The following is a 27,098-nucleotide window of genomic DNA, read 5'->3' as shown; positions in this document are numbered from 1 at the left end:
CTCAAGTAAAATTAAAAATGAAGCTTTGTGTGCAAGTCAAGTTATTTAATATTAAAGTTAAAAAATGTTTGAATGGGTGGGCCTATTGAGCCTTTTGAGAAAAGCTACAAAAATAGGGTTTTGTTGCTTACATACCAATTTATCTTGTACTTATGTTTATTTGTAATAAACTAGTTTCATTTAATTCTACATTAAAATGATAACGTTAAGGCGAGCTGGCTCCTCCGTCGCCTGTGTTTTGGTGGTTATTTTTTGGTGTGTTTTGAAAATTAAGTGGAACATTTCGTGTGTAATTTTAAGTTTAGTTAATGGATCAGTCAGTCTGGACAAGTAATTATATTTCTATAAACTGTTTTTCTTTTCATGTTTCTAGATTTGCCGACGATTGAAATTTGTGTCTTAATATGACATTACATAGACTTGTGATTTGTGAATAAATTCGTTGTATTCATGTAAATCAGTAATAATATATGTCGCCTGAATGAATGTGGAAATTATAATTATTATCATAATAAATAAAAAAGTAAAGCACTAATCTCTGTTTTATTAGACAACTATAGACTATTTTTAGTTTTTCGATTGTGACTATGTTTAGATGTCTATGAAAACTATCGAGAAACGCACCTTACTTGTGCTTAAAATGCAATACAAATATCTATAAATTGCACTATGGTTCGAAATTCCCGTCCTAACTTCTACCCTCTATTTTTAATGGGCGGTACATAAATGGCGCAGGACGCTTTGGAATATTTTCCTCAAAACTTTTGTATGAAGTCATTATTCTTCTCTCCGAGTTAGTGTTCTGTGCTCATAATGCCTTCACAAATCTTTCGTGTAACAGACAAATTTAATTACTACAGAATAATTATTGACATATGGTTAAATTTAATATTTAAAATGAATATTTTATTGAATTTTATATAACTTGGAAATTATTTATTTTCGCCAAATTATATAAAAAAAGTAAAATAAAAATAATATAAACAACGCATTTTTCAAACAGACTGTTTACAGGTGGCACTGCTAGTCTAAATAAGTTTTATTTATTGCATAAAATAATTAATGTTACTTAGAATAATTATACCAGATTTATTTTGAATATGGTCACAGTAAATTAAATATTTTAACGATGAATTAAACATCAAATGTGTTCATCCAATTCCAATAACTATTTGAATATGAATTTCGTGTGTTTTAGACATTAAAAAAAATATAATCATTTAAAACATAACTTAAAACAAAAAGATCAATATTTGTCAATATACGCCGCTAGATGGCGATATGAAACTTGCAAGTCATTTGCCCTCCCGGCGAATATAAAAGAAAAAAATATATATATACTATTGTGTCTCATTTTGCGTTTATTTGGAACATAAATTTTTATGAATAGTAATAATTGTTAGAATATGTGAATATGTATATATAGAATAGAATATGCTTTATTGTACACCGGAAAGCTATACAGAAACACAGTTATAAACATAAAAGAAACTCTTAATGGTATGTACGTATGGCGGTCTTGTCGCTAAGAGAGTGATATCTTCCAGACAACCTTTTGGTGAAGGACATGATATTAATAAAGCGATAAGACGTATAGATCAAATAATTTAAAGAAAATATTGTTTTATTTATTGTTAAGACTTCATCTGAAAGTCGCTCCAATTGTTAATTTTTTATAAAATTGTATAATGTAACAAATTTTTTATTTATTTTAATGTTTGTTTTCGTATTTAGGTCTTATAGCTTTATGTCTTTTAAATAAAAGCTTGTTGTGAAAGAGAAGAATTATTTACTATTAATTCTTTTGAGCAAGAATAATGTCCATCGCGACGACGTCACTTTAAATACCGTCTGTAGTATTCCGTGTAGTTAAAGTTCCAATAGATGGCGCTATCATTTTAAATAGCAGTATAAGATCATATTAATTTTATAAAGAAACTAGCTGACCCGTACGCACTTCGTTGGGCGTTAAACATTTTTACTTGTGATCGATTGGCCGAACATTAGTAAAATTGTCGGGCGTATTTGATATTTTAAATTGTCTTTTAAACTATGCAACCAAAAAACAAACTGTACAACATGAATTTTATCTAAATAGAATTTCCTTGGTAATAAAGCAATTTAATTTTAAATAGATTGACGTGTTGTAAATGAAAAAAAAAACCGTCTAATAGAAATATCACTGAATACATTACGACACGGTCGCGGTTCCATACCTATGTCGTATTATCTCTTTAACCATTGGTCCAAATTATATGCAGTAAAGGGAAAAGTCTTTTGTTTTAAACGCTTGAGACGTTAAGTTTACTTATTTTGATAAGAATTCATAATTGTTGATTTTATGACCAATAAACACGACCTAACGATTTAAATTATTTTTTTAATTTAAAAAACTACTTTTTGTGACTTAAATATAAAAGTTGTAAAACCGTCTAATACAAATATCATTCAATAGATCACACGGTCGCGGTTCCATACCTATGTCGTATTATCTCTTTAACTATTTGTCCAAATTATTTATATTATATTTATTTATATTTTGATAAGAATTCATAATTTTTATTAATATGATCAATAAACATGACCCGAATGAAATGAAAAAAATATTATCGAATATAAAAAACTAAACCTAAACTAAACCGTGGAGTACCGGCTTAGAATAGTACTCCCCCAATCTCATCCCGTGGGTGTCGTAAGAGGCGACTGAGGGACGGGGAAAAGGGGGGATGGGCAGCAGCGTCCCCCCTCCCATAAACATCTTATCCCCTACTGCGCTCGCCAACACGCCTGCCCAGCGCGGCGAGTATGGGCAAACCCCTCCCTTAATGGCAGATGCGCCCAAAAAAAGGCCCCCAGTTACCGGCAAGCCCGCTAGGCCCGACCAAGGTAGCGGTCGCGGTATCGGCAGGGCAGGGGGTGCTAAGAATCACCGGTTCACGGCAGGCTACCGTATAAAACGACTGAAAATGGCAACGTATAATGGACGCTCGATGAGGCTGGACCATCACCTCGCCGAATTAGAAGTAGAGTTAAGTCATATAAACTGGCATATACTGGGGTTATCTGAAGTCCGAAGACAGGGGGAGGACACGATAACTCTAGAGTCCGGTAACTTACTCTACTTCCGCGAAGGTGATAACCTCTCCCAGGGTGGTGTCGGTTTTCTAGTCAAAAAGGATCTCATTAGCAGCATTGTGGAAATCAGTAGTGTGTCGAACCGGGTAGCGTACCTTGTCCTAAAACTTTCCGACAGGTACTCCCTGAAGGTTGTACAGGTATATGCGCCAACTTCGACATACTCTGATGATGTGGTCGAAGCGATGTACGAGGACATCGCAAAGGCCCTCAACGACACCTCGAGGGCCCACTACAATGTTGTTATGGGAGACTTTAATGCTAAAGTGGGAGTACAAGATAGCGGTGAATCGAAAGTCGGACCTTACGGCTTGGGCTGCAGAAATCACAGGGGGCAAATGCTGGTAAACTTTCTCGAAGCGCAGGGGCTTTTTTTGATGAATTCTTTCTTTCAAAAAAAGCCTCAGAGGAGGTGGACCTGGCGAAGCCCTGATAACGTGACAAGGAACGAGATAGACTTTATCATTTCGAATAAAAGGCACATATTTAGAGATGTTTCAGTGATCAACAAGTTTAATACCGGTGATACCAAGCGGTGATACCAAGCGGTGATCACTTATCACCGCTTGGTTCGAGGCACTCTAAATATCAACTTAAAAGCCGAAAGATCGAGAATGATGAGGTCTACTCTCCGACCTACCATGCTCCAAGCTGCTCAAGGCTCCGAAAAGTTCCAAATGGAACTTCAAAATCAATTCACCGCGTTGGAAACCATAAGCAGCATTGATGAGAGAACCGACACGCTGGTCAAAATACTGCAAAACACATCCCGCAAGTGTTTTCCGCCACAGAGAAGAGACAACGCACCAAAACTCTCTGCTGAGACACTCGAGCTCATGAGAAAACGACGAGAACTATCATCGTTTTTGTCAGATAAGGCCTTAAACCGAACAATAAAAACGCTGACGCGACGCGATCTCCGACGCTCCAATACCCGTGCCATCAAGGCTGCGATTGAGCAAAATCGGGGATCGAAAGTGTTCGCTCGCAAGTTTGGGAGGCCGCGTCTGACAAAACTTAAAACTGAAAATGGTGGGGTCGTTACCTCTAGGCCTGAGATTATCGGAGAAGTAGAGAGGTTTTATGGGCAGTTGTTCTCTTCAAGATCGGATAAACCCGTGGGAATCAGTATTGATGACCAGCGCGCCCCTCTTATGCGCCATTACTCCGAGGAGCTCCCGGTCGTTGACCAAGGAGAGATTAGGGCGGCTCTAGAACAGCTTAAAAACAACAAAGCTCCGGGAGATGACGGAATCACAACAGAGTTGCTTAAGGCAGGCGGGACTCCGGTCCTGAAAGAGCTAGCAAGCCTCTTTAATTCCGTCATCCAACATGGCAAGACCCCGGAAACGTGGAGCGGGAGTGAGGTGGTACTGTTTTTCAAGAAAGGTGATAAAACCCTCTTGAAAAACTACAGACCAATCTCCCTCCTGAGTCACGTGTATAAGCTGTTCTCAAGAGTCGTCACGAACCGTCTCGCCAGACGACTTGACGAGTTCCAGCCCCCAGAGCAAGCCGGCTTTCGATCAGGCTACAGCACCGTGGACCACATCCATACTGTTCGGCAGATTGTGCAGAAGACCGAAGAGTACAATCAGCCGCTGTGTATGGCATTTGTGGACTACGAGAAAGCCTTCGACTCCATCGAAACCTGGGCAGTGCTCGACTCATTGCAGAGATGTCATATCGATTGGAGATATATCGAGGTACTGAGATGTCTGTACAACGCCGCTACAATGACTGTCCACATCCAGGACTGTAAGACGAAGGCGATCCAACTGCGCAGAGGGGTGAGACAGGGGGATGTAATATCCCCGAAACTGTTCACCAACGCGTTGGAAGACGTTTTCAAAACGCTGGATTGGACTAGGTATGGAGTCAATGTAAACGGCGAGTACATCTCACACCTTCGATTTGCCGACGATATCGTCATCATAGCAGAGTCGCTGGAACAACTCACCGAAATGCTGCGTAGCCTAGGCGAGTCTTTCCGGTGTGTCGGTCTCGGTATGAACTTGGACAAGACCAAGGTCATGTTCAATAGGCATGTCGTGCCGGGACCGATATACGTCGAGGGGAAACCTCTCGAAGTTGTTAGTGAATATACCTACCTAGGACAGATAATACAAGTCGGTAGGAACAACTTCGAGAAGGAAGCCGATCGAAGAATTCGCTTGGGATGGGCAGCATTTGGCAACCTTCGTCAAGTCCTCAAGTCGTCTATACCGCAATGTTTGAAGACGAAAGTCTTCAACCAATGCGTCTTACCTGCCATGACATACGGTGCCGAAACGTGGACACTAACTGCGGGACTAGTCCACAAATTCAAAGTCGCTCAGCGTGCTATGGAGCGAGCTATGCTCGGAGTATCTTTGAAGGATAAGATCAGAAATGAGATTATCCGGAAAAGAACCGGAGTCACCGACATAGCTTGCAAAATTAGCAGACTGAAGTGGCAGTGGGCTGGTCACGTATGTCGTAGGACCGATGGCCGTTGGAGCAGACGAGTCCTAGAGTGGAGACCGCGAATCGGCAAGCGCAGCGTAGGGCGCCCTCCAGCCAGGTGGACCGACGACCTTAAGAAGGTGGCGGGCACCAACTGGATGCGGAAGGCGGAGGACAGGGAGCTTTGGCGCACCTTGGGAGAGGCCTATGTTCAGCAGTGGACAACGATTGGCTGTTGATTGATTGATAAAAAACTACTTGACATTTTAGACATATGCTGTTGCTGACTTTTTTGTAGGCATTATCAAGGTATACAACTTTACTCTAGAACTCAATCATATATCTCTCATCGTTAAGTCCGCGTTCGTAAGAAATGTTTTCGTTCGACCGTTTCTTTGCAAATCCCACTACTACGAAAAAGTCTTTTCATTTTTCGGGTTAATATATAGCCTATGACACTCACAACTGATGTGGCTTTCTATTGGTAAAATAATCTTCAAAATCGGTTCAGTAGATCCAGAGGTTACCCCCTACAACCTCACAAACTTTACCTCTTTATAATATTAATATAGATGAGTTGCGTTTGTCATTTTTATGGTTTCAAGCAAAAACTAGTAATCCTATTAATATGCAACATCATAGATTATATACTGTTTATATGTATCATATTTTTTTATTTATTTTTATTTTAGAGGGAACAAGCGAGCAGGAGGCTGACCTAACCTGATGGAATGTGACTTCTATGGCCCATGGACATCTGCAACACCCGAGGGCTTGTAGGTACGTTGCAGGTTTTTGGGGAATGAGTACGCTCTTTTCTTGAAGGTTTTATATTTTTAGTGATATAGCTACATATGTCAACGAACTCGGCCAAAGCTTTAACAGATACCAAAAAACTTTGACTTTAAGAAGGTAGCGGGTACCGACTGGATGCGGAAGGCGGAGGACCGGGAGCTTTGGCGCACCTTGAGAGAAACTTAGGATGTTCAGCAGTGGACAACGATTGGCTGTTGATTGATTGAATAATTTTGTAAGAGATTTGAATGTCCCCAAAATATCTACGAAAAAGCCAGACTCTTTCTAATGCATATATTTATACATAACTCTTGTATTTGAGCGTTCATATGTTTATCATAAGATTTAAAATTATACTATCTTAAATCGACTAGATGGCGCTGTTATTTTTTTTTTAATAAATGCAAAGCTAAGAACCAGTAACTTCAAGACCTAGATTATCAGTTTTCAATTAGAAAACAGTTTCAGGTATAATAAAAAGCAAGCATTTATCAAAATAAATTTTATTATTTTCCATGTAAAGATTATAAAATCTATTGGCACGGCATACATATATACCAATACACATAAAATCGACTTTGAGTCGACAAAGTTTTAAAAACATAATTCTGTGACTACGTGCACCTTGTATAGTCTGTAGTTGTATTATAGAATTTATAAATTTCATCGAAATTGACAATCGCGTGTGTGTTATCGTGAGATTGAGTAGCTGGTTTATGACAAATCTGGAGAAATTCTAAGCTGTCGAAAAATTGTGAACAAAGTTTTTGCTACTAAACGAGAAATTTTATATAATAAAGCGTGACAATTTCTCGTTTACATTATGGCTAGATTTGTTATAAGCTAGTTCCATTTACATTCACACATTTAGTAAAATCACCAATATAGTAAAGATTCGTAAATCAATTTACAATAAAAAAAATTTATTGCACGTGTATTGCTGTTCACGGGCTACGAGTGAAACTTCTTCAAATATACAGCTCTCTTTCTCTTTACGTTGTCACTTTATATCTTTCTTCTCTTTCTTGTGACGAAATTTACTTGACATTTAAAAATTGTATTATTTTATTAACTGACCCTGGGCCGGAGTCTTGTAGGGCTAATCGACGACTAAGGAGTTTGACTTCATATACATAAAAGCTGTAAGAACAGCTATAAAATAAGTATTTGTATATCAGTTATATGAAATTCGATATTGAGATAATGGAATTGATATTCCAGTTTTAAAACCAGCGCGTGTCGGATAGAAATCCCATGTGTATCCACCACCTTACATAAGATTCTCCTTGAAGGCAAAAGAGAACTTCAATTAAAAAAAATAATCTCGTTTTAAAATCCAACTCATAATCACCTATTTATAATCGCGGTCATCATTAATGTAGGAAAGTACAACGATGGTGAAAGTCCGATTTACTAATTACAAAAAAACGCTAAAAGCTTATCGTTTTTCTGTCAGAAAATTCTCAGTAGCAGCCCGGAGTCTGGTAGTTGGAAGTGTGTACACTTCCGTGCCTCGGAAAGAACGTAAAGCCGATGGTCCTGCGCCTAAACTCTTTTCGGTCGTGTCGGATCGCCGTCCCATCGGATTATGAGAGTCAGGGAATAGAGAGTGCACCTGTGTTTGCGCACACACTTGTACACTATAAAATCTCCTGCGCAGTTGGCTAATCTCTTGAGCCGCCGTGGCCGCAATCGGTCCGGAGGACTATATAAGTGGAAAAATGTATTGCAAATATATATGAATCAAGAACTGCTTGCAGTGCATAAAATATCAGGGCTACTTAGTAAACTACTAGATATTTTAAATAACATAGCAGCTAACACCAAAATTAAGAAACTTATTGACTAAAGCGATCGCAATCGATCTATAAATCGAGCATCGCTTGCAGCTATATAATAAAATGTTATTATATTTAATATAAATCTTACAGCTGAGCATTCGTCATTCGAGACAGTCATTAAAGCTATATAATATTGTAATATCTATTAGAAACAGATCATTCTTATTGCTTATCGTAAAAAATACCCATAAGAGGATATTTCTAAGGCACATTGAAACAGAACGAAACAAACGCATCGTCATCACACAATCAAAATATTCTCAAAATTTCAGCGGCGGGATCGTTCGCAACTTCGGTCAGACGGAGGGCACCGTGAGCGCTTTATTTACCAATTTTCCGTTTTCGAGCTGCACGTCGAGTCCTTTGGGCACTAATTTGCTCAGCTTGGACGAATCCTCGCCGATCCGCTTCCGTCTATTGAGGACGGCGTCTTTCAAGCGATCCCAGACCAGCGGGTCGTCGGCGCGCACGTACGTGTTCATGGTCACGTAGGAGCGCAGCTCCGGGTCGAGCGAGCGGTCGTTCGCCAGGTCGCCCAGCAGCAGCACGATGGCGCGCTGCCGCCCGTGCGCCGCGCGAAACTCCATCCGCGCCTTCGCGCCTTCGCGCGCTCCGTGTGAGCGCGCGAAGTGCCGCGACAGCACGATGATCGTGTAGCGCGACTGCTCGACCAACCGCGCGATCTGCGCCGGTATCCAGTCGCCGACGACCCAGTCCCTGGAGTGCACGCAGAGACGCAGCGCCGGCCGACCGCTCTCCAGCTTCGGCAGGAGTCGTTTCATGACGAAATCTTCATCCTGGTGTGCGAACGAGACGAACGCGTCGTAAAGTTCGCCGTCCGTCTCTTTCGCGCAATAGAGCCCGTACTTCCTTAGCAGGATCCGGATTTCCGTCGAGTACCTATAGGCGATCGCCGTGCAGACGGCCAGCAACAGTCCTCCGACCGCCAGCGAGCAGCCCACGACGGTCGCGTCCCTCTCGGCGCACAGCTGTTCGACGACTATATTCCTTACGAGAACTTTGTTCGAACAAGTTACAAACTCATAATCGGGAATCCGCGCCTTGTACATATTCAATACGACGACGTTGCTTTTCTCCTCGCAGGAACAATCGAAGGGATTATCCTTCAGGTGCAGAGTACAATTACGTTCGAGCAGATCGATCGGCGCCGCGGTCAACTCGTTGTCGGTCAGATTTAGTTCGACCGACGTCGCTGTCGGCGGTCGGCTGAGACTCAGGGACGACAGATCAATCGTCGTCACACGTTGCGGCAGCATCGGTATATCTGTTACACGTTTCAGTTTTATGTACGTAGAATTCGTCCCGGGTGGGAGTGGGGGGTACACATCCGGCAGCCCATTGCAGGACATTTCGAGGCGAGATTTGTCCGGACGTATCGTGCACGAGTCACAGTTGGCGCTTGAATTAGTTGGACGATTAGTTCGTGTTATGAAATAACCGGTGGAGCAATCCACTTCGCACGTTAAGACTTCCGGCTTCAAATCCGTCAACTTAACCCCCTCTAGCGCCGTCAGTTGAGAGCACTGCGTCTTGTTAATTTTTATATTCATTTTTCGTCCGCTTTTATAGTTTCTTATAAAATCGTATAGCTTGCAATCGCATCGGAAAGGATTGTAGTCCATCAGAAATGTCGGCACGGCCGTGTTCGATATATCGACATTCGGATGGAAATATTGTATGTTGTTGTGTCTGAAGTCAACGGTCACGTTTGTTGAGAAATCCATATCCACGTCCTGAAATTCAAATATGTATATATATTAAGCTATACTAATAAATGAGGAGATGTTTTCTTGTAATGCCTAAATGATGCCACTGGTGGTAGAGCTTTGTGCAAGCTCGTCTGGGTGGGTACCACCTACTCATCAGATATTCTACCGCAAAACAGCAGTACTTGGTATTGTTGTGTTCCAGTTTGAAGGGTGAGTGAGCCAGTGTAATTACAAGGGACATTACATCTTAGTTCCCAAGGTTGGTGGCGCATTGGCAATGTAAGCGATGGTTGACATTTCTTACAATGCCAATGTCTATGGGCGTTGCTGACCACTTAGCATCAGGTGGCTCATATGCTCGTCCGCCTTACTATTCTATAAAAAAAAATAAAAAAATAAACAAAGAATCGACAAAATCAATATACATAAAACTTATACTAAAGGATGCAGCGTGTTTTGGAGATTTCAGTATTTAGTATTTAGTAGAGATTTCAGTTTTTTTTTTTTTTTTATATTCGCCGGGAGGGCAAATGACTCTACTCCACCTGATGGTAAGTGGTAGTAGAGTCCAAACGCGACGACGGCCAGTACAGACGGGAAAAACGTTCTGCACTAGCCGCCTTCGCCTTGCCGGCCCGCAAGATGCCTCTTCACGCCTCGTTTGAAGGAACCCGGGTTGTAAGAGGAGGGGAACACGTGAGCTGGTAAGGAATTCCATTTTTTGGAAGTGCGACAAAGAAAGGAGTTGCCAAATTTCTTTGTTCGCGATGGAATTGATGTCACAGTTAGGCGGTGACATCGAGAACCAGCTCGCGTGGACTTAAGAAGGAAGGGGGAAGCAGGAATTAGAGAGATTAATTCCTCAGAGCACTCGCCGTGATACAGTCGATAGAAAGCGCTCAGTGCTGCTATCTCACGACGCAATTGTAAAGGTTCAAGGGTGTTTGTGACCTTTACGTCGCCAATAATGCGTACGGCACGTCGCTGCAACCGGTCCAAGGCCTCAAGTAGGTACTTAGTGGAGCCATCCCAAAGGTGCGAGCAATATTCCACGCAAGACCGTACCTGTGTGTTTTACAGCAGGCACAGTTGTTGTGGCGTGAAAAAGCGCCGCACCTTGTTCAGAACTCCGAGTTTCCGTGAAGCTGTTTTTATAACAGCCTCGATGTAATCCCTTGGACTAAGGTCGCAGCGAACGTTCATCCCCAGCATGGCGATTTTGCTTTGCATCACCAGCGGAGTACCACAGAGGGAGGGAAGAGGGGAAAATGTTGACTTTTTCGCCGTGAGAGCGCATACCTGTGTTTTCTTGGCATTAAACTCAACAAGATTATCAGAGCTCCATTTGGCGATGAGATCTAACGTCCTATCGAGTTCAATGACAAGATTCTTCCGCCTCTCCTCAATTTCCGCTCGCCCAGCCACTGCACGTCCGTGGTATCCACCATGCACTGTACTATCGTCTGCATAGCAATGTATGTTCCCAAGAGAGAGCATATCATTGATATGCAAAAGAAAGAGTGTGGGAGATAGCACAGATCCCTGGGGGACCCCAGCATTCACTACATAGAATTGTGAAGCGCAACCATCAACTAAAACACGAAGGCTACGCTTGTGTAGGAAGCTGGCAATCCAGGTGCATAGCTGAGCAGGCAGACCATATGCCGGCAGCTTGGAGAGAAGACTTCTGTGCCAGACCCTGTCGAAAGCCTTGGAGATATCGAGGCTGACAGCCAACGATTCTCCATGCTTGTCGATAGCTTCACCCCAGAGGTGCGTTACGTACGCTAGAAGATCACCTGTGGACCGTTTTGGTCGAAACCCGTATTGACGATCATTAATTAAAGAGTGATCTTCTAGGTAATGGATCAGTTTGTTGTTTAAAATCCGTTCCATCACCTTACAAAGTACTGAGGTGATAGCTATTGGCCGATAATTTGGCGGGTCAGACTGATCCCCTTTTTTAGGAACCGCTTGCACATTAGCCCTTCTCCAAGCCTCCGGCACACTTCCCGAAGAGAGAGAAAGTTGGAACAGGCGCGTTAACACAGGAGACAGCTCCGCTGCGCACTTCTTCAGAACTATGGCTGGTATTCCATCGGGACCGCTAGCTTTCCGTACATCAAGTGATTGCAGCTCCGCACGCACATCACGTTGCCTGATTTTGATGTCAGGCATCGTATGGTCACATGCAGGTATTACATGTAGGTGGAGGTGCACTACAATCATCGATGACGGAATTGTCGGCAAAGAGTTTAGCCAGGAGATCAGCTTGCTCTTGCGGACTGTGAGCTAGCGATCCGTCCGGATTTCTGAGCGGTGGCAGCGAAGGTTGGCAGAAATTGTTTTACACAGACTTGGTCAGACGCCAGAAGCTACGGGAGCCCCTAGGATGCGAAACAAGGTCATGACCAATCTGTACAATGCGCTGTGCATCCGCTCTCGTGTATGCCTTTCTACAGGACTTGAAATTTTTATTATAGTTTGCTTTCAGTGAGTCAATGTTAGATGCCCCGGTTATGCAGCCGTTGATCCACTTGCGATATGCCGCCTGCTTAGATGATACAGCATCGGCACATTCACGAGTGAACCAACGGTTACGCGCACTCCTACTGACGAGATCTGAGCTAGGAATGTAGTATTCCATTCCCAGCATGATCTCGCCAGCAACAGCAGCGGCACTAGCTGACGGGTCATTCCCACTGAAGCAACGTTCCTTCCAAGGGACCGACGCATAGTAATCGCGCATACCGTCCCAATCCGCCGACTTATAGTGCCAAACGCGACGTTTGCATACCGCTAGTGGCGGCAGCTTGGCCTGTGGCACTCTGGTAGAAATAAGGCTGTGATCCGAAGAGCCAAGAGGAGCCTGAACCACAACCTGATATTCCACCGGGTGAGAAGTCAGCAGAAGGTCCAGTAGAGAAGGTGCTTGCCCATCAATGTCTGGGATCCTGGTGGACTGATCAACCAGTTGGGTCAAGTCATGTGTGAGAGCAAAAGCATGAGCAGTCCTTCCAGCATGGTCAGTTTTGAGGGATTTCAACCAGGATTCGTGGTGAGCATTAAAATCCCCCAAAAACACCAATTCCGCGTTAGGAAATTGCTCTTGCGCAGCATCTGCCACCCGACTAAGATGGTCAAATAATCGGCTTGTCTCCAAGTCACCATTGTGGGATCTGTAGAGGCACACGTAGACTCGGCTCTGACGAACCAGGTCCACACGTACCACCAACATGGAGAAGGAGGGGTCCTCCAAGCAGCGCAGTCGGTGACAGCAAACATCCGTCCTGACGAACAAGCATACTCCGGCTTTCGCTTTGAAGGATTCTTCAAGCGTGTAGCCGGGATAATTAAGGTAGCTGGTATCGGCAGGACGGAGTATTTGTGTCTCCGTGAGAAACAACATTGCTGGCCGTGCTGTCTCGAGATGGTGGTGGACAGCATTGAGGTTAGTGTGGAGTCCTCGGATGTTAGAGAACTCGACCTCAAACAGCTGAAATACTTAACCGTGCAGTGACGGAGAAAGAATACATTTCACTGCCCCTCTCTTTCCCATGGGTGTCGTAAGAGGCGACTAAGGGATATCTGAGCGACCATCTGCTCATCTGGTGGTAGGATGCTAACATCCGCCTGGCTTGTTACCACCGTACGCATGGTGAAAAACTCGTGAAGTGGCTTGCAGCCGCGTTTCGAGGTCAGCCAGCGTACAGCCAGAGCCCGAGCGACTTGACCGAACCAAACTTGACTTACCGAAAGCAAACTACAATAAAGATTCCAAGTCCTGTAGGAAGGCATAAACGAGAGCGGATGCACAGTGCATTGTACAGATTGGTCATGACCTTATTTCGCATCCTAGGGGCTCCCGTAGCTTCTGGCATCTGACCAAGTCTGTACAAAACAATTTCTGCCAACCTTCGCTGCCACCGCTCAGAAATCCGGAAGGATCGCTAGCTCATAGTCCGCAGGAGAAAGCCGACCTCCTGGCTAAACTCTTTGCCGATCACTCCGTAATCGATGATTGTAGTGCGCTGCCACCTAAAATACCTTCATGTGGCCACACGATGCCTGACATCAAAATCACGCAACGTGATGTGTGTGCGGAGCTGCAATCACTTGATATACGGAAAGCTAGCGGTCCCGATGGAATACCAGCCACAGTGCTGAAGAAGTGCGCGGCGGAGCTGTCTCCTGTGTTAACGCGCCTGTTCCAACTTTCTCTCTCTTCGGGATGTGTGCCGGAGGCTTGGAGAAGAGCTAATGTGCAAGCGGTTCCCAAAAAAGGGACTCAGTCTGAACCGGCAAATTATCGACCAATAGCTATCACCTCAGTACTTTGTAAGGTGATGGAACGGATTCTAAACAACCAACTGATCCATTACCTAGAAGATCGAGTTTCGACAAAAACGGTCCACAGGTGATCTTCTAGCGTACGTAACACACCTCTGGGGTGAAGCTATCGACAAGCATGGAGAATCGTTGGCTGTCAGCCTCGATATCTCCAAGGCTTTCGACAGGGTCTGGCATAGAAGTCTTCTCTCCAAGCTGCAGGCATATGGTCTGCCTGCTTAACTATGCACCTGGATTGCCAGCTTCCTACACAAGCGTAGCCTTCGTGTTTTAGTTGATGGTTGCGCTTCACAATTCTATGTAGTGAATGCTGGGGTCCCCCAGGGATCTGTGCTATCGCCCACACTCTTTCTTTTGCATATCAATGATATGCTCTCTCTTGGGAACATACATTGCTATGCAGACGATAGAACAGTGCATGGTGGATACCACGGACACGCAGTGGCTGGGCGAGCGGAAACTGAGAAGAGGCGGGAGAATCTTGTCATTGAACTCGATAGGACGTTAGAGCTCATTGCCAAATGGGGTTCTGATAATCTTGTTGAGTTTAATGCCAAGAAAACACAGGTATGCGCTCTCACAGCGAAAAAGTCACCATTTTCCCCTCTTCCCTCCCTCTGTGGCACACCGCTGATGATACAAAGTAAAATCGCCATGCTGGGGATGGACGTTCGCTGTGACCTTAGTCCAAGGGATTACATCGAGGCTATTATAAAAACAGCTTCACGGAATTATTCTCTCTAATTCCTGCTTCCCCCTTCCTTCTTAAGTCCACGTGAGCTGGTTCTCGATGTCACCGCCTAACTGTGACATCAATTCCATCGCGCACAAAGAAATTTGGTAACTCCTTTCTTTGTCGCACTTCCAAAAAATGGAATTCCTTACCAGCTCACGTGTTCCCCTCCTCTTACAACCCGGGTTCTTTCAAACGAGGCGTGAAGAGGCATCTTGCGGGCCGGCAAGGCGAAGGCGGCTTGTGCAGAACGTTTTTCCCGTCTGTACTGGCCGTCGTCGCGTTTGGACTCTATTACCACTTATCAGGTGGAGTAGAGTCATTTGCCCTCCCGGCGCATATAAAAAAAAGTATATAATATTATTTTATAACTAGCTGCGCTTTACGGTTTCACCCGCTTTAACCATTCAAACTATGACGTCATGTGACTCACGAATCACTCCATGCATTGGTAAAAACCTTATGAAGAACCGTTCAATAATTTTTATAGTTTATCACAGTGATGTATCCATCTACCCACAGTAAAGCAGCGTGGTGAAATGCTCCACAAACACTCTTACGGGTCTTTGCTCGACAGTGTGACATTTATTTACTTGAATATATCTCAATTAATAACAAGATATGAACATGTGTTCCCAGCTTCAAAAATTTGAAAAGCATTGACTTAAATTTAACTTTTTTGTTATATTTAAAATGGGTAGGTTGTATGTGTCCACCACCGCCAATAGACACTGGCTGTGTGACAAATATTAACCATCCCTTATAATATAATTCATCTCGTGCTTGACGGTGAAGGGAAACATCGTGAGAAAACCTGCACGTGTCTAATTTCACTGAAATTCTGCCACGTGTGTATTCCACAAATTCGCATTGGAGCAGCGTGGTGGAGCTCCAAAAACTTCTCCTCAAAAAGGGAGTGGAGGCCTCGGCCCAGCAGCGGGACACTCACGGACCGTCACTATACTACTGTAGATGTTACATACAGACCGTCAGCGAAGCGAAGTTGTTATAAGAGAGGTCCAGCTCGACCAAGTTGAACATCCGGAGCCAGTCGTCGCACACGAGCGCCACGCGGTTGCGGCTCAGGTCGAGGCGCCGCAGCAGCGCGAGGTGGCGGAACGGGGAGTCGAACGCCGCGAGCGCGTACGCCGACTGCGAGAACAGCGCCAGGCTGTTCTCCTCTTTCGATATCGTGATATTGTTGCGCGCGAACGATAGCGTCTGAAACCGGAAACGATTTCGTTAAAAATAAATATTAAATCAATAAGTCACACACTCACGCAACGATACTGAGTACTGCTGTTTCGCGGTAGAATATCTGATGAGTGGGTGGTACCCCCCCCCAGACGGGCTTGCACGAGGCCCTCCCACCTAGTATGTATTTTATATGGAGTATTTCTTATGGCTTATTATTATTTATTAATAAAACATACCACACGAGCATTTATACTTTGTCAATTTTATCAACCGATCGCCATTTAATTTAGAATATATATATATATATATAGATACTTATGAATATATTTATATAAGACTCACCTCTAGAGAGAGTGTAAATTCAAACACAGCGTGATTTAAGTACTCGATTCGATTCCCGGCTAGAGACAGCTCCGTCAGGCTGGTCAGCCCATGGAACACAGACCTGGAAAATATGAGTTATTCATTTATATATAATTCCTTTCATGCACAACAAAATTAAGTAACAAAAACATATAAAACTAGCGTTTTTCCCGTGACTTCGCGTCATAATAAATAAAGGATTCTCAAACAAAATTTCATCCCCTCTATCACTTTTTTTTGACGCCCACGGGAACAGTGGGGTTCACCGATGTCCAAGACGCCGAGTGCGCCCCGAACATCGGAATACCCACTAAAAAACCAGCGGTACCCTTTCTGCCTTAACGAGGAGCGCCACGGGATCGATCTGGCATGCTACCGTGACGCTCTGACGATCCCCTCTACCACTTACCTTAGGGGTTATATTTTCAAAAGTCCTTCCTTAGTGCTAAACTACGGTGTAAGAGGAATCCGTGTGCAAATATTCATGGCGCCAGCCCCAGTCGTTTGGGCGGTGTGTTGATAAGTCAGTAAGTCAGTTAATCTTTTATATATATAGATATTTTCAAGGACCGTATCTCGTTTACAATACAAACTCAAAATGCAGGCAAAACCGCGGATTTTAGCTAGTTATAAATAAATATATATTAATCGAACTCCTTGTAGTACATAATAGAGCAGAGCTATTAGCCAATCGCATGGAATATAAGGTTTGTTTATCTTTATTCCTATACAAAAAAGCCGAGATGGCCCAGTGGTTAGAACGCGTGAATCTTATCCGATGATCGTGGGTTCAAACCCGGGCAAGCACCATTGTATTTTCATGTGCTTAATTTGTGATTATAATTCATCTCGTGCTTGACGGTGAAGGAAAACATCGTGAGGAAACCTGCATGTGTCTAATTTCATTGAAATTCTGCCACATGTGTATTCCACCAACCCGCATTGGAGCAGCGTGGTGGAATAAGCTCCACCTTCTCCTCAAAAGGGAGAGGAGGCCTTAGCCCAGCAGTGGGACATTAACAGGCTGTTACTGCTACTGTTACTGTATACATAATAAATGCTGATGTTAAAAACTCACTTGGACAAATTCTTCAGAGAATTATCGGCGAGATCCAATTTTTTCAAGCTTTTAAGATTAGAGAATAGCCCATCGGGCAAACTTTCTAAGACATTCCGCTGCAACTCCAAGTTCACCAACGAATCTTGCTCATCGAAAACATCCACCGGAAGTTCGCTGATAGAATTATTACTCAAGTTCAACAAATTCAACTTTTGCTTCGAGAATATTCCATTCGGCAACACTTTGATTTTATTCCCTTTCAAAGATATTTTTTTTAGATTCGTCGTGTTTAGGAACAGGTCGGCTGGTACCGTTTCGATGGAACTCTTCTCGAGTTTCAAGTTATAGAGGGAGGGAAAATTGGAAAACGTCCGGTTTTCTAGTTTCAGTGTTGCATTGTTGTCGAATATTAAAATCTGAAATTATAGAATAAATAAATATGAAGTTTAGGCAATTGGGCAACTTGATGGTAATCCATCAAACCTTGTCAAGTTACAATGTTACGTCATTTTGCCTGTAGTTTTCCTGGCTCACTCACTTTTCAAACCGGAACACGACAATAATAAGTATTGCTGTTTGGTGCTAGAAAATGTGATGAGTGGCTGGTACCGACCCAGACAGTAACTACCACCAAGTAAGAAGTACTCTTTGCTTTAACCCAGAGCTATATATAGTTCGTGGTTCATTCAAATGTAAATCAAAATATACTTTTAATCGAGTAGACTTTAAATTTAAAGTCTATCAGCTGTTCGGAGTGTAGATTCTACTGAGAAGAACCGGCAAGAAACTACCTAGTTACTATTTTCAACAAATTAACTAACATAGGTATGTCAATTAAATACAATTAAATTTATATAAAAGACAAAGTAAGTCTTTTCGGTATGTTTGTCTGTTACGCTTTCACGGCTAAACTACTGAACCGATTTTAATGAAGTACGATGCAATTTCGAATTCAAAGGATTTGACCTAATTTTAATACCTAACACTTTGGATTAGGGGGCTTCCCCGTCCAAGATTTTAACCAAATGGGTTTGAGGTTATGATGCCTATCTTTTTACGAACAACAAAAATACCTCTTTTAATTTCTGCAGGCCGCTGAACAGTCCCTCCGACAAGCCGAGCAACCTGTTCACGTACAAGTCGATTCGGCCGATGTACGGCGAGTGCCGGAACAGCCCCCCCGGGAGGTGGGATATGAGATTCACGTTCAAACTGAGATTCACTAGTTGAGTGAGACCTGAAAGTCAACGTTACACATATATTTTTGGTGTGTTTGTGTGTGTGTTCTTAGGTAATATATAATAATAATAATAATAATATCCAGGGACATTTTTCACACACGGCCACCCAAATTAAGCAGAGCTCGTACTATGGAAACCAGACAACTGATTTACTACTTATACTATTTTTCTTTTATAAATACATACTTATATAGATAATTACACCCAGACTCAGGACAAACAGATACGTTCATGCACACAAATATCTGTCCTGGGTGAGAGTCGAACCCACAACCTTCGGCGTGAAAGGCAAGCATCCACCAACCACGCCAACCGGCTTGTCAATATATATTTGTATTATTTTTGCGCTGTGTTCAATATAAGTGTAAGTTCGTATTCATTAAATTAAATTTATATTATTTTATAAATGCCAATGTACAGTCAGCAGATAAATAAAAAAAACCAATACAATTTATATTTAATTTAATAATTACTTAATTTTCAAACATAATTTTTAATCACGACTTTCGGCTCCAGACATTGCAAAGTCCTCATTCTCGCTCTCGTCCCATAAGATATCTTAACGAGAGTTCGTTCTCACATTGTATCGAACGTCTCAACCATGAAACTACTTTTTTCTCTTCAATAGAATAAGTGTTTAAGCAAAAATGTCTTCATTTCCATACAGTTATGGCATTAAATTCGAAAAAAAAGCACATAAACATTTCTCTTCACAGAGGTTGCCTGGAAGAGATCAATATAAGTGATGAGGCCGCCTTCGCATACTTAATGTTCGACTTGCTATTATATGATACTAAATGTTTGTAAAGTGTGTGCGATAAAGGATTAATAAATATAAATAAATAAAAAAATTCGTTCAGTACACAGTAGGGCCTAATAAGAGTCCACACACAACTTTTTTTTTTTTTTTTTTATATCGCCGAGAGGGCAAATGACTCTACTCCACCTGATGGTAAGTGGTAGTAGAGTCCAAACGCGACGACGGCCAGTACAGACGGGAAAAACGTTCTGCACTAGCCGCCTTCGCCTTGCCGGCCCGCAAGATGCCTCTTCACGCCTCGTTTGAAGGAACCCGGGTTGTAAGAGGAGGGGAATACGTGAGCTGGTAAGGAATTCCATTTTTTGGAAGTGCGACAAAGAAAGGAGTTGCCAAATTTCTTTGTTCGCGATGGAATTGATGTCACAGTTAGGCGGTGACATCGAGAACCAGCTCGCGTGGACTTAAGAAGGAAGGGGGAAGCAGGAATTAGAGAGAATAATTCCTCAGAGCACTCGCCGTGATACAGTCGATAGAAAGCGCTCAGTGCTGCTATCTCACGACGCAATTGTAAAGGTTCAAGGGTGTTTGAGACCTTTGGCGTACGGCACGTCGCTGCAACCGGTCCAAGGCCTCAAGTAGGTACTTAGCGGAGCCATCCCAAAGGTGCGAGCAATATTCCACGCAAGACCGTACCTGTGTTTTGTACAGCAGGCACAGTTGTTGTGGCGTGAAAAAGCGCCGCACCTTGTTCAGAACTCCGAGTTTCCGTGAAGCTGTTTTTATAACAGCCTCGATGTAATCCCTTGGACTAAGGTCGCAGCGAACGTCAATCCCCAGCATGGCGATTTTGCTTTGCATCACCAGCGGAGTACCACAGAGGGAGGGAAGAGGGGAAAATGTTGACTTTTTCGCCGTGAGAGCTCATACCTGTGTTTTCTTGGCATTAAACTCAACAAGATTATCAGAGCCCCATTTGGCGATGAGATCTAACGTCCTATCGAGTTCAATGACAAGATTCTCCCGCCTCTCCTCAGTTTCCGCCCGCCCAGCCACTGCGCGTCCGTGGTATCCACCATGCACTGTACTATCATCTGCATAGCAATGTATGTTCCCAAGGGAGAGCATATCATTGATATGCAAAAGAAAGAGTGTGGGAGATAGCACAGATCCCTGGGGGACCCCAGCATTCACTACATAGAATTGTGAAGCGCAACCATCTACTAAAACACGAAGGCTACGCTTGTGTAGGAAGCTGGCAATCCAGGTGCATAGCTGAGCAGGCAGACCATATGCTGGTAGCTTGGAGAGAAGACTTCTGTGCCAGACCCTGTCGAAAGCCTTGGAGATATCGAGGCTGACAGCCAACGATTCTCCATGCTTGTCGATAGCTTCACCCCAGAGGTGTGTTACGTACGCTAGAAGATCACCTGTGGACCGTTTTGGTCGAAACCCATACTGACGATCATTAATTAGACAGTGATCCTCTAGGTAATGGATCAGTTGGTTGTTTAAAATCCGTTCCATCACCTTACAAAGTACTGAGGTGATAGCTATTGGCCGATAATTTGCCGGGTCAGACCGATCCCCTTTTTTGGGAACCGCTTGCACATTAGCTCTTCTCCAAGCCTCCGGCACACTTCCCGAAGAGAGAGAAAGTTGGAACAGGCGCGTTAACACAGGAGACAGCTCCGCTGCGCACTTCTTCAGCACTATGGCTGGTATTCCATCGGGACCGCTAGCTTTCCGTACATCAAGTGATTGCAGCTCCGCACGCACATCACGTTGCCTGATTTTAATGTCAGGCATCGTATGGCCACATGCAGGTATTGTAGGTGGCAGTGCACACAATCATCGATGACGGAATTGTCGGCAAAGAGTTTAGCCAGGAGATCAGCTTGCTCTTGCGGACTGTGAGCTAGCGATCCGTCCGGATTTCTGAGCGGTGGCAGCGAAGGTTGGCAGAAATTGTTTTGCACAGACTTGGTCAGACGCCAGAAGCTACGGGAGCCCCTAGGATGCGAAACAAGGTCATGACCAATCTGTACAATGCGCTGTGCATCCGCTCTCGTGTATGCTTTTCTACAGGACTTGGAATTTTTATTATAGTTTGCTTTCAGTGAGTCAATGTTAGATGCCCCGCTAATGCAGCCGTTGATCCACTTGCGATATGCCGCCTGCTTAGCTCATACAGCATCGGCACATTCACGAGTGAACCAACGGTTACGCGTACTCCTACTGACGAGACCTGAGCTAGGAATGTAGTATTCCATTCCCAGCATGATCTCGCCAGCAACAGCAGCGGCACTAGCTGTCGGGTCATTCCCACTGAAGCAACGTTCCTTCCAAGGGACAGACGCATAGTAATCGCGCATACCGTCCCAATCCGCCGACTTATAGTGCCAAACGCGACGTTTGCATACCGCTAGTGGTGGCAGCTTGGCCTGCGGCACTCTGGTAGAAATAAGGCTGTGATCCGAAGAGCCAAGAGGAGCCTGAACCACAACCTGATATTCCACCGGGTGAGAAGTCAGCAGAAGGTCCAGTAGAGAAGGTGCTTGCCCATCAATGTCTGGGATCCTGGTGGGCTGATCAACCAGTTGGGTCAAGTCATGTGTGAGAGCAAAAGCATGAGCAGTCCTTCCAGCATGGTCAGTTTTGAGGGATTTCAACCAGGATTCGTGGTGAGCATTAAAGTCCCCTAAAAACACCAATTCCGCGTTAGGAAATTGCTCTTGCGCAGCATCTGCCACCCGACTAAGATGGTCAAATAATCGTCTTGTCTCCAAGTCACCATTGTGGGATCTGTAGAGGCACACGTAGACTCGGCTCTGACGAACCAGGTCCACACGTACCACCAACATGGAGAAGGAGGGGTCCTCCAAGCAGCGCAGTCGGTGACAGCAAACATCCGTCCTGACGAACAAGCATACTCCGGCTTTCGCTTTGAAGGATTCTTCAAGCGTGTAGCCGGGATAATTAAGGTAGCTGGTATCGGCAGGACGGAGTATTTGTGTCTCCGTGAGAAACAACATTGCTGGCCGTGCTGTCTCGAGATGGTGGTGGACAGCGTTGAGGTTAGTGTGGAGTCCTCGGATGTTAGAGAACTCGACCTCAAACAGCGAGGGTATGGTGGGGGTGAGCACCGCTGTACGACTTCAGATGACGTCAGCGTAAGATTTATTATTATAAGTGCGTTAATGTGTGCGTGAGATCGGTACACGAGCACACACGTTAACACATCAATTCTCACGAGTACCTTGGCTCACTTAATTTTTGTAAGTATAAACTAATTAGTAGGAAAATAAAAATACAAAATGGTACTTCTGATGGTACTTATGCGAGAATTCATGCTAGTCAAGTTTAAATTTAAGTTAATGTCAACATTTTTTCGGTCATGATAATCGGTCGAGAAGTTAAAACGTAAAAGCGTACCAAAGAAACAAACACACTTTCACATTCATAATATTAGTAAGGATTCTTTTGACCCTGTTGGTCTAGAAGTGATATATAAGGCCGCTGATCTCGAGGTCCTCAGTTCAATCCCCGGGTGGGGCTGATAGAAAGTTATTGGGTTTTGAAAATTCTCAATAGCAGCTCGGAGTTTGGATGTTAGATGTGTGTTCATACCCGTGCCTCGGAAAGCACGTAAAGCCGTTGGTCAAGCGCTTGGACTCCCTTCGGTTGTTGTTGTATCGTTGAAACGTAAGCAATGAAGTTCTGAACAAAAATATCATCTATACTTAATATTATAAATATGAAAGTAACTGTATGTCTGTTACGCTTTCACGGCTTAACCACCCCCCTATAACACGCGTGCGAAACTGCGAGTGTTAACTAGTATTCTAAAAGCAAAACAAAAATAAGCTTAATAAACATAACTAAATCTAAAAGTATAAGTAAGACATTCTAAAATAATTGTCTAACCATAAATCCATAAAATAACAAATAAAAAGCAAAAATCCACGCGAGTCTTGGTTCCAAAATGTCTTATACCATTCTAATCGCGCGCGGATTACACATATTTCTTCTATTTGTTTAATATTTAAATTTTATTATTGACGGGCCGGTTGGCGTGGTTGGTAGACACTTACTTTTCACGCCGAAGGTTGTTGGTTCGATTCCCACCAGGACAGATATTCGTGTGCATGAACATGTCTGTTTGTCCCTAGTCTGGGTGTAATTATCTATATAAGTATGTATTTACAAAAGAAAAGTAGTATATGTAGTATATCAGTTGTCTGACTTCCGTAGTACGAGCTCTGCTTAGTTTGGGATCAGATGGCCGTGTGTGAATAATGTCCTAGGATATTATTATTATTCGAACAATAATGGGTAATCTAATTTTTCAGACAAAAATGGACTCGTTCTTCAGCCTCTTCGATCCGTCAGATGGCAATACGAACAGACAAAATAATAAGAAAAAACATAAAAACGATCAAGAGAACGGCAGGAAGAACCCAGACGCACCCAAGGGTATGTACAAACCTTTGTATATATGTAATAAGTTTATTTATTGAAATAAAAACTAAAGTCGTTGCTCTGTTAAGCGAAATTTATTCTTTTTTATATTATATCACAAATTACTTCTGCAAACAAAGTATGAGTACAAATTATAATTATTTACTAACCCGTAAAAAGAAACAACATTAAAAGCTATTGCTTCAAATATTTTTTTACAATCTGAATTGTTTCTTTTTTTAAAAAAACGTCGTTAACTTTTTATTATATTAAGACAGTGTGAATTTCTCTAATTATAGAATGACACATGACATAATGCAAAGTGTTGCCACAATAGATAATACTTGGACGTATTAAGTCGAAGTTAATGCACGTGCAATTTAAATTTAATGAAGAGCCCAAAGAGCTTCATTTACATATATATAACATACTGACATATAAACGCACAGCCCAAACTACTATGACATGAAAATTTGCATACGGGTTCCTTTTACGCAATAGGTTAGCACTTAGGAAGGATTTTTGAAAATTTAACCCTGCAGAAGGAACTTGGGCAGGAAGAACAGAATTAAGAAGAACAAAGTATCACCAGCGAAGGACGTCCTAACAACAGCATGGCAGAGTTCATCACAAGAAGTACCGGAACCGTTGAATAATCAATCGTCGATACCAAAGGTCTGTGACGAGAAAATCGGAAAGAACGTCAACGATTTGAAATCGGAAGACGATTTTAAGAAGACGAAGAGGAAACCGACCAATGATGATGAGGATGCAACGAGAAGTGGGACAAAGTTTGCCGATAGAGTGTACAATATCATCGATAAGTTGGAGAAGGTCAGGATAAAGGACGATATGTATTTAGCTGGTGATTTCAATTCCGAGGACTTGGAGAGTGACTTCTTCTACAGCTCTGATGATATGGAAGACTTCTGCGATGATACGTAAGTGATGTTTTTTGTTAATAAAAAAAAAGTATTATAATTTATGTGTTGTAAAGTAGTAAAGTAAAGTAACAGCCTGTGTATGTCCCACTGCTGGGCTAAGATCTCCTCTCCCTTTTTGAAGAGAAGGTATGGGGCTTGTTCCACCGCGCTGCTCCAATGCGGGTTGGTGGAATACACATGTGCCAAAATTTCAGTGAAATTAGACACATGCAGGTTTCCTCACGATGTTTTCCTTCACCGTAAAGCACGAGATAAATTATAATGACAAATTAAGCACATGAAAATTCAGTGGTGCTTGCCCGGGCTTGAACCCACGATCATCGTTCAAGATTCACGCGTTCTTACCACAAGACCATCTCATCTCTTATGTGTTGTAATTTTGGGTAATTATACGTTTTTTCTTAAGGCTTTGCTTGCTTTCCACGGTATGGAAGAGCAAGAAACAATAACATATCTATTCGCTTCGTCCGGGATATCAATCAAGGCTTTATATTTAAGCTCATTAACTAACATCTACATTAAAAGAGTCAATTAGTTTCAGAGATGTAGAATTAGGATTACAGTGTTAATGTACCAGAAGATCATAAACAGTGAGTCGGTCTCACCGAACGATTAGATTAAAAGAGTCAATTAGTTTCAGTTAGGATTACAGTGTTAATGTACCAGGAGATCATAAACAGTGAGTCGGTCTCACCGAACGATTAGATTAAAAGAGTCAATTAGTTTCAGTTATGATTACAGTGTTAATGTACCAGGAGATCATAAACAGTGAGTCGGTCTCACCGAACGATTAAATTAAAAGAGTCAATTAGTTCCAGTTAGGATTACAGTGTTAATGTACCAGGAGATCATAAACAGTGTGTTGGTCTCACCGAACGATTAGATTAAAAGAGTCAATTAGTTTCAGATAGGATTACAGTGTTAATGTACTAGGAGATCATAAACAGTGAGCGGTCTCGTCGAGACAAAAATATTATTTTGGTTGGATTACCAGAGCCTAAAAATTCAGATAAAGTCTCTCGGCTTAACCATGACAAATATGAAGCCATGAAAATTATTAAGTCTGTATTCCCAGAATGCCCTACATCTCACTCAGTTTTAAGATTAGGAAAATACAACCCTAACAAAAACCGACCGGTTAAATTATGCTTTGAGAAACAGGAAACTGTAAAATTTATTTTGAGGAACCAAAATAAAACCATTTCGGATACAGTTCGTTTTTATCCTGATCAAACACCAAATCAACAACAGCATATGAAAAAATTACGTAGCGAATTAGCATCTCGAGTACAGAAAGGAGAAACCGACCTTATCATAAAGTATATTAAGGGGATACCTAAAATAATTAAAGATAATTCAAAAAACGAAACCCGCTTACTGTTAACACAAAAAATATAATAACTAGACAAGAACATATTCCAAATATTACCTATCAGAATCTTAATTGTTATGAAGATATACATAAAAACAATTCGTCATTAATATTTATCTATGCAAACATAAGAAGCCTAGTAAAGAGTAATAAATTAGATGAATTAAAAACCTTAATAAGCCGTGGAGTACCGGCTTAGAATAGTACTCCCCCAATCTCATCCCGTGGGTGTCGTAAGAGGCGACTGAGGGACGGGGAAAAGGGGGGATGGGCAGCAGCGTCCCCCCTCCCATAAACATCTTACCCCCTACTGCGCTCGCCAACACGCCTGCCCAGCGCGGCGAGTATGGGCAAACCCCTCCCTTAATGGCAGATGCGCCCAAAAAAAAGGCCCCCAGTTACCGGCAAGCCCGCTAGGCCCGACCAAGGTAGCGGTCGCGGTATCGGCAGGGCAGGGGGTGCTAAGAATCACCGGTTCACGGCAGGCTACCGTATAAAACGACTGAAAATGGCAACGTATAATGGACGCTCGATGAGGCTGGACCATCACCTCGCCGAATTAGAAGTAGAGTTAAGTCATATAAACTGGCATATACTGGGGTTATCTGAAGTCCGAAGACAGGGGGAGGACACGATAACTCTAGAGTCCGGTAACTTACTCTACTTCCGCGAAG

The 27,098-nt window shown here is 42.9% G+C and overlaps 1 protein-coding gene across 1 annotated transcript; it reads right to left on the bottom strand.

Moving 5' to 3' along the window:
* Positions 1-8,512: 8,512 nt before the first annotated feature.
* Positions 8,513-9,961, bottom strand: LOC126778405 (protein toll-like). The gene has a single exon (XM_050501893.1). The coding sequence runs from the start codon at positions 9,959-9,961 to the stop codon at positions 8,513-8,515; it is 1,449 nt and encodes a 482-aa protein (XP_050357850.1).
* Between the last annotated feature and the right edge of the window lie 17,137 nt (positions 9,962-27,098).

Source organism: Nymphalis io, chromosome 26 (genome assembly GCF_905147045.1).
Source record: "Nymphalis io chromosome 26, ilAglIoxx1.1, whole genome shotgun sequence".
In the NCBI taxonomy this organism is placed as follows: domain Eukaryota; kingdom Metazoa; phylum Arthropoda; class Insecta; order Lepidoptera; family Nymphalidae; genus Nymphalis; species Nymphalis io.
The sequence above is the reverse complement of the archived record's forward strand: the minus strand, read 5'-3'. Positions and strand labels throughout refer to the sequence as shown.

What these genes read in the sequence shown, in the direction of transcription:
- LOC126778405 (XM_050501893.1), bottom strand. Translation starts at nt 9,961, where the DNA reads ATGGATTTCTCAACAAACGTGACCGTTGACTTCAGACACAACAACATA.